This window comes from Aquarana catesbeiana, linkage group LG09 (assembly GCF_042186555.1).
Source record: "Aquarana catesbeiana isolate 2022-GZ linkage group LG09, ASM4218655v1, whole genome shotgun sequence".
Classification (NCBI taxonomy): Eukaryota; Metazoa; Chordata; class Amphibia; order Anura; family Ranidae; genus Aquarana; species Aquarana catesbeiana.
The window spans coordinates 74,922,354-74,939,152 of NC_133332.1; the positions used below are offsets into that span (position 1 = coordinate 74,922,354).

General features: G+C 42.3%; 1 protein-coding gene across 4 annotated transcripts in view; it reads right to left on the reverse strand.

Moving 5' to 3' along the window:
* LOC141107808 (leucine-rich repeat and fibronectin type III domain-containing protein 1-like protein) overlaps window positions 1–16,799 on the reverse strand; it is a 170,906-nt gene that overhangs the window by 86,821 nt on the left and 67,286 nt on the right. For all 4 annotated transcript variants that reach the window (XM_073598792.1, XM_073598791.1, XM_073598789.1 and 1 more), the window contains one exon: window positions 15,321–16,712. In XM_073598792.1, the coding sequence (XP_073454893.1) occupies window positions 15,321–16,702 (1,382 nt within the window). In that variant the 5' untranslated portion in view covers window positions 16,703–16,712. The remainder of the gene's footprint in view (window positions 1–15,320; window positions 16,713–16,799) is intronic.

Here is a 16,799-nt window from a genome sequence, read left to right on the forward strand (position 1 = left end):
ACTGGCATTTCCCTAACTGGATTTACTGCACCTCTCTCTCCTGTCCCTAGGTGGCATTGTTGCCTGTGGCATTAGAATGACTAGGGCATAGTGAATTCAGACTAGGAGTGGATAGGATGTCTCAGCCAATTGGCAGGGGTTTCTTTTAATCCCTTTGCCTGCTGGGAGAGACTATTTATTTGGGAGGAGTCAGGTAATAGCTGTTCTGTGCCACCCGGACGGCTGTCTGAGTGGATGTGTGTCACAAGGCTCTGGGTTGCTAGGCCAGAAGCCTGAGGCCTATCCCGGAAGCACCTGGCTTCTAGGCTATCTGAGGCCTATCCAGGTTTGAGAGAAGCAGCGCGGATTTGGGGCTTTTGGCTGGAAGCCCACCCAAGTTGAAGAGATTCCACTTAACGGGGAACCGCATTGTTGCCAGCGGCGAGGGAGAAGCAGTTGCCACATGGGACGACCACTCCTGTTACCAGAAGCAAGTGAGTATCAAGGTCAGAAATAAAGGAGACATAGTTGCCATTAAGGGACAACCACTCCGGTTATCAGAGGCCAGTGTATGGATGTATGAAGAAGTACCAGAGCAGCCTTATTCACTAGCGGGGGGACAGTGAACAAGTGGGAAAGTTTCAGCAGAGTGCCAAGCCAGGGACCCAGCAGGTTAGCAGGGGTGTCACTTGAGGAGAATACTGCGGGTTAGCTGTGGATGAGCTCAGGGGATCCAGTGATGACTGGGATCTTGAAGTCCAGTGAGACCGGGAGCTCAGTGAGTGCAGATCTACAGTAAGATACTGTGAGATGTGAGAAAACATCTATAACGGGTTATTGTGAGTTACGTGTATGGATCTCTATTGACTGTTCAAAGTTCAGTTGCCATAGGAGACAGCAGTTCTATAAATACAGTTGCTGCATCCAGTTTAAAGGCCCTTTACCTATATAGCTGTCTGCATATTTTTGTCTCAGAGTCTGCCAATTGCTATTGCATCTGGCTAAGGGTGTCCTGGCCCAAACCCTCTCTCCCTCAGTTCTTGCTAAAAGACAATAAAACTCTTTTGTTCACATCCAAAAAGTGACTGGTGCCCTTGTTTTCAACTTGCATTACACCCACCATGCCCAGTAACCCATACTGTGTAGAAGGATGTCAGATTTCCCTAACTCTGGAGGTCACCATTAGGCCTTTGGAGGTCGGGGATGCCTCTACAAGTATAACTAATGCAGTGCTCCCACTTTGAAGAAGTCAACCATGATGTAACACATAGGGTGGAGCCTTTTTGATCCTTGTCCAGAGTGGTGGTTCTCCCAATAGAAGCAGTAGCTGCAGCTCGGTCTGAGTGTTATTGCAGCAGCCAGCTGAAGGCAAACACAAAGCAGTGAGCCGGGGGTTTACCACACTCTGTGACTGATAACATATTTGTTTATGCCCTGTGAGTGTATTTTATTATTTTTTATAAAAATACTGAATTTCTAGGAGACAGACAGCACTATTGGCAGGCAGGTAGGTTTCTTACATTGTAGAAGAGACATTGCATGTCTTTTCTGCAAAAAAATGCCTGCCTGCTCAGTTTTTAAAAAAGGAACTTTAGTTCCACTTTAAAGTGTTATCAAGATTCTAGTTTTAATTTGTTAGTTCAGTTCATCAAAATCTGCTAGTCCATCTAACACTACCCTCTCCCAAAATTGACAATGCTACTGTTGAAGGATGTCTCCGTTACTGCTCTACACCCTAATACAGGAAGTGTGTTACTGGCTGGATCACCAGGTGAAAAAGTAACAAAAGCCTAAAAAATGTGTAGCCAGGTGCAGCTGGCTCTGTGATCTTGTATCCCCCCACTCACCCCCCTGGTGTGTGTATGTGTCCTGAAAGTGCAGTGTGGATCCAATCAGAGGGAGAAAGAGAAGGAGCTAATGGAAGTCTTAGGGAGAACTTGCTGGGCAAAAGCTATGGATGGTGGGAATTTTAGTTCTTAAAGGGGGCACTGCACCATACTTGGATATTGGACTTCAATTCCCACAAGTGGCTGCACCTAGAGGAGGAGGGCTTCAAAATGTTCTTATTGATGTCAGTCTAGGGAAGACAGTGACCGGTACATATCTGCAGTCAGGGTCTATGCCTCACATCCAAGGGACTGGAGCCAATAAAGCGGAACTAAGAGAACCTGTTGCTGTGCCTATACACCTAAATCAGGGTGGGGGAAGAGCCTGCACCTGAACATGCAAGAGATTCCTTCAGAGAATGAGTTTGAGAGAAAGTCACTGCAACTTCAGAATTGGAGTTGAAAGACTGTGGCCTGTGTGAGGGGCCAAGATCTAATCACTGGGGAATGCTGATTGCTAAGCCTATGGGATTGGGTTAGCTGCCTGCCAGGAAGTGGTGAGCTGAGCTACATATCCTAAATGCCCAGCACACACTGTTAGTCCTAGTAGAGACTGCTTCTATTTAGGAGAACACCTGCCATGCCTTACTAACACTCTTAAAGGGACAGTGCATCAACTAATGAAGGGCCCCACTGAAAGATGATCAACATTATTTACTAGGTGCCAGGTACTTTCTACCACCTCCAGAGGTACACCCATACAGGGAACGCATACACCCGCCCTCTGTACAATGTGTACACCAGGACCCTTTTGATTCTTCTGAACTGGGTGAAGTTTTTTAGAGACTCTAGTTACCTGGTAGTTGTTTAATTTTCTCTTGCTATAACTTGTGAGTCCTAGCTGGTGGGTAATTAACCATTTCACCCTTGTAGAGTGTCTTTAAGTCACTCTTACTATTTATAGATTTACCTTGTTTGAATTGCCTTAATACATTTAATTGATTATCTCCAAGCTGTTTGTGGCCTTATTCCTGTGCATTCTTAGAGTAGTAACCTACTAACCCTTAGGTCCACAGGTGTAAATGGCAAGTGTGCCAGTATGGACTGAGCTGTTAAGAGAGTCCTTGGACCCATTATCACCAACAGCTCCTGTGGGGGTAAGCGCTACATATGAAAACTAGTGCAGCCACTACATTTAAGGACTGGTAAGCTGCAATATATAACATTTTTGCTTTGGGGTTTAATACCTCAAAACTGTGTTTTGTCTTAAAATGCAAGGTGCAGACTCAATAAGGTTAAATTAAGTTTATTAACATAAATATCCCTCTTCCAACACCTACACCAGTAAACCATAAACAATGTAAAGTGACAAAATAAACATAATAGTGCAGCAACCCAAACAACAACCTTGTGTACAAATGGAGGGAGCAAACATGAGCAGGGCAAGGTCAGGACTGAGAAAAGAAACAAGGAGCAGAGCAGGGTATGAAGTACCAGATGCAGGAAGCAGGCTACTGGGAGCAGGTCACAGGAACGGCGCAGGATCAGATACAGTCAGGAACAGGAACAAGGCACAGGATCAGGATCTGCATCTGCAGGCACACGGCTCACAGGAAGAACACAGAAGCATTGAACTTTAGTTAAGAGGGGGATTAAATACCTCCCAGCGGCCAGCATCAGGTGCAACCTAATTGCTTGAATAAGCTTGCTGCTAGGAGACACTAGCTTGTGGGCATAGGACCTGCACCCTTTCGACTCTGGGAACAACAGTGCCACCAGCAGGTGACCCAGGTACTGACACAAGTCCTGACAAAAGGGTCAATTCACTAAGAGTTAAATAACGGCAAATAAAATGCAGTAAAATAACGCATGCGGTAAATCAGTTGTGAAAGTTCAATCCACTAAGAATTTAGCGTTAAATAACAAATGCGGTATTTTTTCTATTAGTTAACTACCACATTATCTCATGTGGTAAGTTATCGCACGTGTCGGTGGTTAACCACTTCAGCCCCGGACCATTTGGCTGGTCCAAAGACCAGAGCACTTTTTGCAATTCGGCACTGCATCACTTTAACTGACAATTGTGCAGTCATGCAACGTGGCTCCCAAACAAAATTGACTTCCTTTTTTTTTTTTTTGAAAAAAACGCATGATTTTTTACTTTTTGCTATAATAAATATACCCCAAAAATATATACAAAAACATTTTTTTTCCTCAGTTTAGGCAGATACGTATTCTTCTACATATTTTTGGTAAAAAAAAATCACAATAAGCGTTTATTGATTGGTTTGCACAAAAGTTATAGCGTCTACAAAATAGGGGATAGTTGTATGGCATTTTTATAGATTTTTTTTTTTTACTAGTAATGGCAGCGATCAGCGAAAAAAATTTTTTTTTTTATCGTGACAGCAACATTATGGCGGATACATCAGACAATTTTGACACATTTTTGGGCATTAGTACAGCGATCAATGCTAAAAAATTGCATTGATTACTGTAAAAATGTCACTGGCAGTGAAGGGGTTAACCACTAGGTGGCGCTGTAAGAGTTAAGTGTGTCCTAGGGAGTGATTCTAACTGTGGGGGGGAGGGGCTGTGTGTGACACTTCACTGATCACCGCTCCCGATTACAGGGAGCTGTGATTAGTGACAGTGTCATTAGGCAGAACGGGGAGGTGCTTGTTTACATCATCATCTCCCCGTTCTTCCTCACCGTGAGATGATCACGGGTATCCCCGCAGACATCAAGTCCGCGGGACCTGCGATCATGGTCACGGAGCTCCCAGCGAGCAGCCTCTTAAAGGGCAGCACACAGGTACGTTAATCTGCCTGTATGTGCCCTTCTGTCACAGTATATCTGCGTGAGGCGGTTGGGAAGCGGTTAAGGGTTGTTTAAGGTAATTTCTTTATAACATTTTATGTTATAACATGGGCTTGAGAACCTCACAAGTGGGGAACACTGCCAGCCCAGTCAGTGTTCCCCTGCCGCCCACGTGTGAGGTTCTCAAGCCCTGGGTGATAATCTACCATATCTGGGTCTTGTATGCTTGGGACACAGGTATGCAGCACTGTTGCATCATATTACTAGTCTGGGTGAGCTGTGGTTTCTTCACATCTAGAGCCGTTCTAAAATCTTATGCCCGGGAGCTGCGATGCACTCTGCATGTTCCCCTTTTCCCCTCCCTTCCGCCCTGGATGGGGCGGGGTGGCATGTGGGGTTGGGCGGGCGCCCACAGCGCATTGGCATCATGCACCGTGTCTCACGTGTGATGTCATTTTGGCGTCACGATGTGTAGCACGAGTCTTCCCATGTCAGCCGACATAGCTGGGGAATGCGGGCGTCTGCTGTGGGTGGTGTTCATCACCTGTGTCGAAGCCCCTCACTGCATATGCCGTGCCAGCCTGACGCTGGTAGGCGTTGGCTTGCATGTGTGCGGGGCGTATATATGCTGCCTCCCTCGACGCAGCTTTTTTTTTTGCCACATATTTGAAGACGCTATATCCTACAAACAGTACTTCATCCCTTTTGTACACATGTAAGCTATTTACAATGTCACTTGACATACTGCTTTGGCAGTTAGTCACCTCTTCCCTCCAACTGTTGGTGTTTCTACACCATTATCTATGTTAATTTGGTTGTGGTTATATCTTTAGTCTATGTGCACAGATTCTGATTATCCTTATTACCCTAATTGGGCATTTTTTATCTCCACTGTATCTCATTAACATTATTTAACTCACCCATATTGCATTAATTTAGCCCAGACTTGTTGGCAGTCACCACTTGTTCACCAATTTGTTTCAATATGAACTTTGGCATTTTGTGATCTGGGGGTCTATATGTGCGTCCTGCTGACTCACGGCTCCAAATTACCTCGGGATAGAGGGATAGACAACCCCTCTGGCCCTGGCCCTATAGTCACTACATCTCATCGCATTTGACTAGGGCGGGCTAATTTGCATTTTCCTGTTATGACCAGTTACAACTAGATTAATTATACTTTTATTCTTTATATTCTTGAGCATCCACCCCTGATAAATGTACACACAGGAAACGCGTCGGACATTTAGGATGCAGACATATGTCTGTACTAGACAATCAATCCAACTCATCTACAAATTAATCATGTTTTTACTGCTTTGATATCATTCTTATTTCCTTTGCAATATGCTGCCTAGCTGACATATATATATATATATATATATGTGTGTGTGTGTGTGTGTGTGTGTGTGTGTGTGTGTGTGTATATATATATATATATATATATATATATATATATATATATATATATATATATATATATATATATATATATATATATATATATATAGCAACAAAAGTAATTAAAAGAGCAATTTATTAGTACAAACTGACATATACAAACGAGATATATATATATATATATATATATATATATATATATATATATATATATATATATATATATATATATATATATATATATATAAAAAGTATATGTGTATATATATATATATATATATATATATATGTGTGTATGTATCTTTGATGTCCATGTTACATGCGCACATATGTGTGTGTGAATATATATTAAATAATACTACTTATTTGTCTTCCATTATTGATATGTATCTTTTACATCTTCCTATGCCAAATAAATATGTTCTTTTACCAATTTACCTCCACAATGCCAATAGCCTCATTTAAAGTCCCTATTTTCTTTCTTTATTTACTTGAACCAGGAATGGAGGTACACCACATATGTGCTTCATTTAAAGTCCCAAAATCCCCCCTTTCTCGACTGCTAAATAACAAATCCCCAACTAATTGTTTACAAAGAAACCAGCTGGGGATCCTGGATTACCTTAGGCATTACAGTAGGAAAGGGCATGTCACTCACTCCATGTTACAGATAAGCTATGGGCCATTTATCTCTGTTACATGGGGTGGCCATAGCCTTGTGCAAGTTTTGACTTCAACTATTCATAGTTTACACAAGACTTTCCTTCTTTCGCAGTGGCTGAAATGAGAAGTGGTGGAGGAAATTAAAGCTAAGTATATGCTATACCATGGAGGGCTAAATGAAAGGAAACCCATTGTCCTGAAAGAGTAAAGCATATGTTCAGTTAAAGGCTGGCCATACACGGTTTGAATGGACCAGTTAATGGGCAGGACGAATGTACCAAGTTAATTGATCAATCAACTTGGGTAGAAGCAGCCAGTGGGAATCTCTTGCAATTATCACTAGTGGCTGCTTTAGCCACTATCGATCGATCACTGGCTTCTCAAGACGGGGTCCACCACTTCAGCCTGCCCCTGCTCCCCGCCGGAAGAAGACGATGGCCCAGCAAGAGGGATTCTCACATCAACACTGTGTTGATGGGGGCATCTGGCAAATTTCTTTCCTGCAAGCCTCTGTGTATGGCTGAACTTGAACCTGCTCAACCCCGATACTAAAACCCAGCATTTGTCATTCAAATGTCAACTGCCAAAACCTCAATGGTCAGAAGTATCTCTAGCATTTGAGCCATCAAGAGGGCAAGGGCTTAAAGGCCAATTCCAGCTATAGTAGGTTTTTTGTGTTTTTTGTTTTTTGATTGAGTGGAGTTTTTCATGGTTGACCTCTGTCCATTTCCCCTGCTTGTTAGAATCGTACTGTATTTCATAATTTTTTTATTTAGTTTATTAAAGGGATTTTCCTTTTATAAAACCCCCCAATTCATTCAGAAAGTAGGGTGGGTCTAGTACAGGGGCCTTCAAACCTTTTAAACAAAGGGCCAGTTTACTGTGCTTCAGACTTCAAGGGGGCCAGACTGGCCAGTAGGCATAGAAAATGTTCTGGAGTAAGTGATATTAAACAATGTCCGATCTTTGGTCTTAGATGGAGGAATAGGGTATCATTGTTTGCATCAGTGGAAGGAATAGTGTTCCATCTTTGGTATGTAAGAGAAACCGTGCCCCATCCTCTGTGTCTGTGGAAGAAATAGTGTACCATCATTGGTGTCAGTAGGAGGAAAAGTGCCCCATCGTTGATGTCAATGGGCGGAATAGTGTCTCATCACTGGTGTCAGTGGGAGAAACAGCACTCCGTGTTGGTGTCAGTGGCATGAACTATGCCCCATTGTTGGTGTTAGTGGTAGGAATAATACCCCAAGAGCCAGATAAAAGGCAAACAAAGGGCTACATCCTGCACCTGGGCTGCAGTTTGGAGTCCACTGCTCTAGTGGGGGTGGGGGGGGGGGGGGGGGGTGATGTATAATTACTTATTTCCCTTGCAGTGTCATCTTGTGGGAAATCTGGTATTAAGGTGTCAGTAAGATGCAGTGATTTCCAAAGGTATCACCAGGCATTTGCAGATTATAGTGATCACAAACAGCTAAATGAGGGTCCTTCAACTGTTTGGTAGGAAGCTGCAATAAATGCCCCATTATTGCACAGACAATCTCCCAACATATACATTTCCGTTTGTGTATGAATTCCAACTCATGTATTGAATGTAAGCAGTTAAATCGCTTACAGTGCATCTATTATATAAATGTATAATCATTTAATGCATTCTGTGATTCTCCATAACAATACTGTGCGTCAGGGTAATATATCCTAGCTCTGCTGCATTTTCTGAAATGTATTTTAAAAGGTTACTAACTATAGCATACTATAAAAAATAAAGGTTACACGTCCATTTGATGATTCAACCAGATCTGGATGTTTAAGTTAACCCCTCTTGTTCTGTGCTGCTCTAAGAACATAGTGACCGCAATAGAAGCCAAGGGGCACTTACAAACATCACTGCAGCTTGGCATAAGATGATACATTAACAAACAACACATGCCTAATGGAAAATCCTAGCAAGCAGCAGAAAACACACCGGTCCAAAGCAAACCTTACACATATAAGGGCTTAAAGGGGAATACCTGCTTATAACGTACTGTTATCAGACAATACAAAACTGCCCTAATGTATGCTGTTAAGGTAAATCTTCAGCATATACAGTATCTCACAAAAGTGAGTACACCCCTCACATTTTTGTAAATATTTTATTATATCTTTTCATGTGACAACACTGAAGAAATGACACTTTGCTACAATGTAAAGTAGTGAATGTGCAGCTTGTATAATTGTTTAAATTTGCTGTCACCTCAAAATAACTCAACACACAGCCATTAATGTCTAAATCGCTGGCAATAAAAGTGAGTACATCCCAAGTGAAAATGTCCAAATTGGGCCCAAAGTGTCAATATTTTGTGTGGTCACCATTATTTTCCAGCACTGCCTTAACTCTCTTGGGCATGGAGTTCACAAGAGCTTCACAGGTTGCCACTGGAGTCCTCTTCCACTCCTCCATGATGACATCACGGAGCTGGTGAATGTTAGAGACCTTGCGCTCCTCCACCTTCTGTTTGAGGATGCCCCACAGATTCTGAATATCTAAAAAGAGACCATCCAGCTAGACCTTGAAGGTTGCCAACATCACTGAGGATATACTTAACGGAACATACGGTCGTTTAGTTATACATTGCTTTAATTTTATTTTTTAGATCCCACTCTGATCCACACCTGGGGTATTAACTACCCCGGGGAGGTTTCCCCGATCGGTGCTATTTGGGTGGACCAGTGTGGATAAGGTGGGACCAGCTATCCACCTCAGTTTCCTTAGGGCATTGGGGTGATGTTTGTTTGACGCAGTCACCGCCACAATTTCAGCAGTGAGACTCTAATGTTGATATGTTTGGGTATGTTCTCCTTATGTGATTACTATGCTGAATGTTCTGTAATGCAAAGCAACTGTTCAATGTATTTATGTAACGAGTTATTGATATACTTTTTCTAATTTTGATTCTACTATACAGTGTGATTCTTCTCCACAAGTTGCCCCTGATGAAGAGACGCCCTGCATAGTCCCGAAACACGTAGGGCCGTGTGAAAGATTTTACAAGCATCACTACCACTCTAAACCATTGTTTTTAATGGTTCTATCGTTGTATATTCTATTTTCTATATATATATTGTTGTCATTTGTATATGTCAGTTTGTACTAATAAATTGCTCTTTTAATTACTTTTGTTGCCGTTAAAGTCCCAATAACCTTTTTTTTTTGGGGTACTTTTATTCACAGATGCTGAATAGGGTTTAGGTCTGGAGACATGCATGGTCAGTTCATCACCTTTACCCTCAGCTTCTTTAGCAAGGTAGTGGTCATCTTGGAGGTGTGTTTGGGGTCCTTATCATGTTGGAATACTGCCCTGCGGCCCAGTTTCCGAAGGGAGGGGATCATGCTCTGCTTCAGTATGTCACAGTACATGTTGCCATTCATGGTCCCCTCAATGAACTATAGCTCCCCAGTGTCAGCAGCACTTATGCAGCCCCAGACCATGACACTCCCACCACCATGCTTGACTGTAGGCAAGACACCTTGTCTTTGTACTCCTCACCTGGTTGCCGCCACACATGCTTGACACCATCTAAACCAAATATATTTATCTTGGTCACATCAGACCACAGAACGTGGTTCCAGTAATCCATGTCCTTAGTCTGCTTGTCTTTAGCAAACTGTTTGTGGGCTTTCTTATGCATCATCTTTAGAAGAGGCTTCCTTCTAGTACAACAGATATGCAGACCAACCAATTTGATGCAGTGTGCGACGTATGATCTGAACACTGACAGGCTGACCCCCCACCGCTTCAAACTCTGCAGCAATGCTGGCAGCACTCATACATCTATTTAACAAAGACAACCTCTGATAGATATAATAAAATATTTCCAAAAATGTGAGGGGTGTACTCAGTTTTGTGGGATACTGTACTTACCTTTCCTTTACTTCCCTGAAAATCCATTCAGGGTCAGGAGTCAAGGGAAATACTCTGTACATCCAGATATGGAGGATCATGTGACTCACTCCATGTGACAACACTGGGCCAATCAGCTGTCAGATGGGGTAGCTTAGTGTAATCTATGACCCTGGTGCCTTGTATCTGGTAGAGCTTTCCTTCGCTCCTGGCAGCGGAGTGGAATGGCTGAGAAACAAAAGGGGATTAAATAAAGGTGAACCTGAAGCTTCGCCCAGTGTGGACAACAGGAAATTTTGTATGTTGTAGAGTGGAGGGGGTGGGGGTGGGAGTGTGTGTAAGCTCAAATTTTACAGGAAAAATGTACAATTAATTAAACTCACCTGCCTTTATTAATGGATCTAACAATCATTTTGTCAAGAGATTGTCATGCAGAGCAAGGCAACCAGAAAACAGTTCACTTTTTTTTTTTTTAATGAATTTTTTTTTTTTTATTGGTTTTACATTAAAATGAAAAAAAAATAGCATAAGAATTATTTAAAGTTGGGGTACAGAAAAGTGATGGGGTGGCTTCTATGGAAAAGGGCAACACACGTCTGAGGAGTTCTCCACAGGTACAGAACAACACTCTAGGGCGGTATGTATCTTTGATTGCAGCAAACTAGACTAGACTATTGAAAAATATATAAAATATTTGTTTATTTGTGCTGGTAGCACACATTCATTATACAATAGGTACAGAACAAGAGCTGAAGCCATCTTTTATCCATCTAATTACATTTATGCAACAGGGAGTCGGTGCCTGTGTGCAGATGACCACCATTTTGTTGAAGACGCTGCTGCCTGTCAAACTTTACAGCCCCAGTTAAAAATGCTGCAGCTGCAAAGCCTCATGGCCACTGAACCTGTACAGCCCTGTCAGATTGTAATGTTAGAAATTGGGTGGTCGGCCAGGCATCGGTAAACTTGTCTGTTTTTACCCCCCTCCAGCCACCCATGTGAAAGAGCCCTCATGCAATAGGATAGATCATTACTGGAATAGCACGTCTTAGAAGCACAACACCTAAAGAGCATACTCTAATAAAATGGAACACTAAACATGCCCCTTGCACAAAAGATGTCAAATCTACTTTGTATAGAGGTTAGAGAGCATGCCAGTTTCATTTGAAAAATGTGTTTTCTAAGCCATATTATTAGTTTCTTAAGAGTTCAGCAGACCCACTGTAAGGGTTAACTGATAGTTTCTGTCTAGGGTAGTTGGTAATGCAGATTTACTTACCTGATCCTCAGGTTTAGGTACGCTTTAACCACTTCCCAATGGCCCTTAGCACATATACTACTACAGGACGGGCGGTCTATGCAGAATCACTTATATATATAAATATATATGCACGTGATTCTGCGCTTCCCTCTAGGGGGCGCACACATGTGCCATTGGCAGGCCACTTCTTCTGTGATTTATTACAGCAGGAGCCGATCTACGGGTGCCGGGCAATGGATGTCACCAGCCCCCGCTGATAGTTCGGCAGAGACACAGGACAGAGCTCTGCCTATGGAAACAAACCAGAGATTTGTTCTGACAGGGGGAAAGTGATGGATTTTGTGTCTCTGCAAATTAGGGAATAAAATCCATCACTTCCCTTTAGTAAAAGCAGCATACAGTTTACACAAAAACACTGGTTAGGCACACAGTTAATCCTTTGTTCACCCTAGATGTTTAACCCCTTCCCAGCCAGTGTCATGACAGTGCAACATTTTAGCACTGAGCACTGTATTAGTGTCACTGTTTCCCACAAAGTGTCAAGCATTTCAGTAAATGTCAGATTGTCCGCCGCAATGTCACAGTCCCGGTATAAGTTGCTTATCGCCGCCATTACTAGTATAATCTAAAAAAAATACAGTTTACATACCATAGTTTGTAGATGCTATACATTTGCGCAAACCAATCAAACGCTTATTTTTTTCTTCAAAATATGTAGCAGGATACATATTGGCTTAAATTTATGAAGAAATTCATTTATTTTTTATTTGATATGTTTTATAGCAGAAAGTAAAAAGTATTGTTTTTTTATTTTTTTCAAAATGATCATTTTTTTTGTTTACAGTGCAAAAAAATAAAAAAATGCAGTGCTGATCATATACCACTAAAAGAAAGCTCTATTTGTGGTAAAAAAAATGTTTGGGTACAGCGTTGCATGACTGCGCAATTGTCAGTTAAAGTAACGCAGTGCTGTAACGCACAAAATGGCCTGGTCATGAAGGGGGGTAAATCTTCCAGGGATCAGGTGGTTAATAATACATATTGCCTTAGCAAACCAAATGCCACCCAGTAAGTTTAGATTTACTATAATCCATGTGACAGTTCAGTTTTTGGCAACCACTTTTAGATTATGTGTTGGATGCCAGTAGCTATCTCTACAAGCCATACAGCATTCTCTGTAATAGAAGCATTGGGCACTGGACCACTTAATCTGAGTAATAATAGAAACCTTTAGCGATTCGTCTGGTATAAATGAGCTTTCTTTAGGCAGCTGTCCAGGAATCAATCACCATGCGTGCGACTCCTAACGCGAACACAGCTTTAAAGTTAATGGAGGAAACCGCCATAACAAAGAATGGAAAGTCCAGAATACATTTTGTTCAGAAGGCATAAACACTAAAACTAGCCAACGTGTTTTGGTGTGTTCGAAAGCTCTTCCTCCATCAGGGCTGAAAATAAATGACATAAAAGATTTTGTAAAGTACACATAGGGGTTGATTTGTTAAAACTGGAGAGTGCAAAATCTGGTGCAGTTGTGCATGGTAGACAATCAGCTTCTAATGTCAGTTTTGTATAAATAAGCTTTGACAAAAAAAAAAAACCTGGAAGCCGATTGGTTGCAGAGATGCACCAATTTTTGCACTCGGCTATTTTAGTAAAAGTTTCTAAAAATTTGCAACATATATAAACACATTCTGGAAAGGTATTTGAACAAATTTCAGATACAGTATCAGTACATTTTTGTAAATATTTTATCATATCTTTTCATGTGACAACACTGAAGAAATGACATTTTGCTACAATGTAAAGTAGTGAGTGTACAGCTTGTATAACAGTGTAAATTTGCTGTCCACTCAAAATAACTCAACACACAGCCATTAATGACTAAACCGCTGGCAACAAAAGTGAGTACACCCGTAAGTGAAAATGTTCATGTGACTCGTTAGTGTTACGAAGTCTCAGGTGTGAATGGGGGGCAGGTGTGTTAAATTTGGTGTTATCGCTCTCACTTTCTCATATTGGTCACTGGATGTTCAACATGGCACCTCATGGCAATGAACTCTCTGAGGATCTGAAAAAAAGAATTGTTGCTCTACATAAAGATGGCCTAGGCTATAAGAAGATTGCCAAGACCATGAAACTAAGCTGCGGCACAGTGCCCAAGACCATGCAGCAATTTAACAGGACAGGTTCCACTCAGAACAGGCCCGCCATGGTCGACCAAAGAAGTTGAGTGCACATGCTCAGCGTCATATCCAGAGGTTGTCTTTGAGGAATAGACGTATGAGTGCTGCCAGCATTGCTGCAGAGGTTGAAGGGCTGGGGGGTCAGCCTGTCAGTGCTCAGACCATACGTCACACACTGTATCAAATTGGTCTGCATGGCTGTCGTCCCAGAAGGAAGCCTCTTCTAAAGATGATGCACAAGAAAGCCCACAAACAGTTTCCTGAAGACAAGCAGACTAAGGACATGGATTACTGGAACCATGTCCTGTGGTCTTATGAGACCAAGATAAACTTATTTGGTGCAGATGGTGTCAAGCGTGTGTGGCGGCAGTACAAAGACAAGTGTGTCTTGCCTACAGTCAAGTATGGTGGTGGGAGTGTCATGGTCTGGGGCTGCATAAGTGCTGCCGACACTGGGGAGCTACAGTTCATTGAGGGAACCATGAATGCCAACATGTACTGTGACATACTGCAGCAGAGCATGATCCCCTCCCTTCAGAGACTGGGCCTCAGGGCAGTATTCCAACATAACGACCCCAAACGCACCTCCAAGACAACCACTGCCTTGCTAAAGGAGCTCAAGGTAAAGGTGATGGACTGGCTAAGCATGTCTCCAGACCTAAACCCTACTGAGCATCTGTGGGGCATCCCCAAACAGAAGGTGGAGGAGCGCAAGGTCTCTAACATCCACCAGCTCCATGATATGGTCATGTTGGAGTGGAAGAGGACTCCAGTGGCAACCTGTGAAGCTCCTGTGAAACATTTTGGTCCCAATTTGGACATTTTCACAGGGGTGTACTCACTTTTGTTGCCAGTGGTTTAGACATTAATGACTGTGTAGAGTTATTTTGAGGGGACAGCAAATTTACACTGCTATACAGGCTGTACACTCACTACTTTACATTGTAACAAAGTGTCATTTCTTCGGTGTTGTCACATGAAAATATATTAAAAAAATGTTTACAAAAATGTGAGGGGTGTACTCACTTTTGAGAGATACTGTATATGTTGCAAATTTTCAGAATCTTTCTGTACTTGTTATGTATTAAATTTTTTATATGTTTTCTATTCAGCCCTGAAGAAAGGGGTCATTTGACCCCCCATATGGGATGGCTATTTTTACAGCATACATCAGAATAAAACTTGTTCTGGACTATACACACCTACCATGGCATGTTTCTCCATGAATGATTAATACAGCATACACAACCATGGCCCTGGATTATATCTTTAGCTTTGAATTTCTTTGCACCTGCTTCTTACCTGTAAATTAAGCTGTCATCTGTGGAACTGTTATACTGCACCTGGTACATCCGGATGCCTGGAATATTCCTGTCTAAAAACCACTGTATAAGGACTGACTTATGGCTCAACTCTGCAGTAATCACCTTCCTTTCTGGATGGCCAATAGAGTCATTACTAGAAGCTCCAGGCTTAGCTGGTGTAAGTATATCAGAAGGGCCCTTATCTGGTCTTTGTGCTCTTTGACTAGCATTGGCTGGATGAGGTAGGGGACTTACGGTCAACTGTACAGACCCCGTTGCATCCCCAGCAGTATTAGATGCAATGCAAGTGAACAAGCCTGTGTCTCTTACAGTAGTGATGCTAATTTCCAGCGTGCCATTTTCATAGGAGACAGCTCGAGAGGAATTTGATACCACTTTCCCCTCAGGTGACACCCAGTGAATGGTAGGCTCAGGGTCACCCACAGCTTTGCATTTCAGGACAACTGCTTCTCCCTCCATAACTACTGTGTGAAGTGAGTGGTGGGTGACAACAGGAGGGTCACACATAAATTCTTCCTCTGATATACTCCAAAAATATTTGCCTAGAAGGTTTGTCGGTGATGCACAGGTTTCCAAGTCATCCTCCCTAGTAAACCTCCGAAGCCATAGAAGTTCACAATTACAATGCAAAGGATTTCCTCCAAATCCCAGCACTAGTGATGAAAGTGGCGACCCTTTGGACTTTGCGTAGACAGGCATGCGAAGAAACAAAGGATCTGGGGGAATAGTCTTTAGTTTGTTGGAAGTCATGTCCAGCCTAGCCAATTTGTGAAGGTTTGTAAAAACTCCCCCAGGAACATAGTCAATAAGATTGTGGTCAAGGCTTAGAGAGTTTACATTGGTCAATTTAGCTATGGTCGGCCAAGGAATTTGAGCCAGGTTGTTGTAGGAAAGGTCTAGATCTTCTAGTGTACTCACAAAATCCTGGAAAGAATTTAGTGATATGTTGCTGAGCTGGTTGTTGCTAAGGATAAGATGTCTAAGGTTCATTAGTCCTTTGAGCTGCTCATCTCCCATCGATAGTATACGGTTGTTGTCCAAGTGTAAAGCCCGTAGTCCACGAAGATCAGCAAAGGTGAATGGTGTGATATGACTGATGGTGTTTCTTGATAGTGTAAGGTGGAGTAATCGGGTCATGTTGGTGAAATCCTTCCTGCGGATTATTGTAATGAAGTTGTCAGTGAGCCTTAATTCCACAGTTCGACGATCTATCACTGATGGGACAAACAGCAGTCCTGTTTTGGCACACAGAATAGCCAAGGATGGAGCAAGGTTCTGGCACAAGCATCTTTTGGGGCAAACCTGGGCAGCAGCGACACCCACTGTTAGGGTAAAAATCCAGAGACAAAACCCCTTCATGATGCAGGAACTACAAAAAGAAAACAAACATTGAAAATGGGTCAAATATTGTATCTTTCCTTAAAGTAAAGACAGTTCTTTTTTATTTTGAATGCAA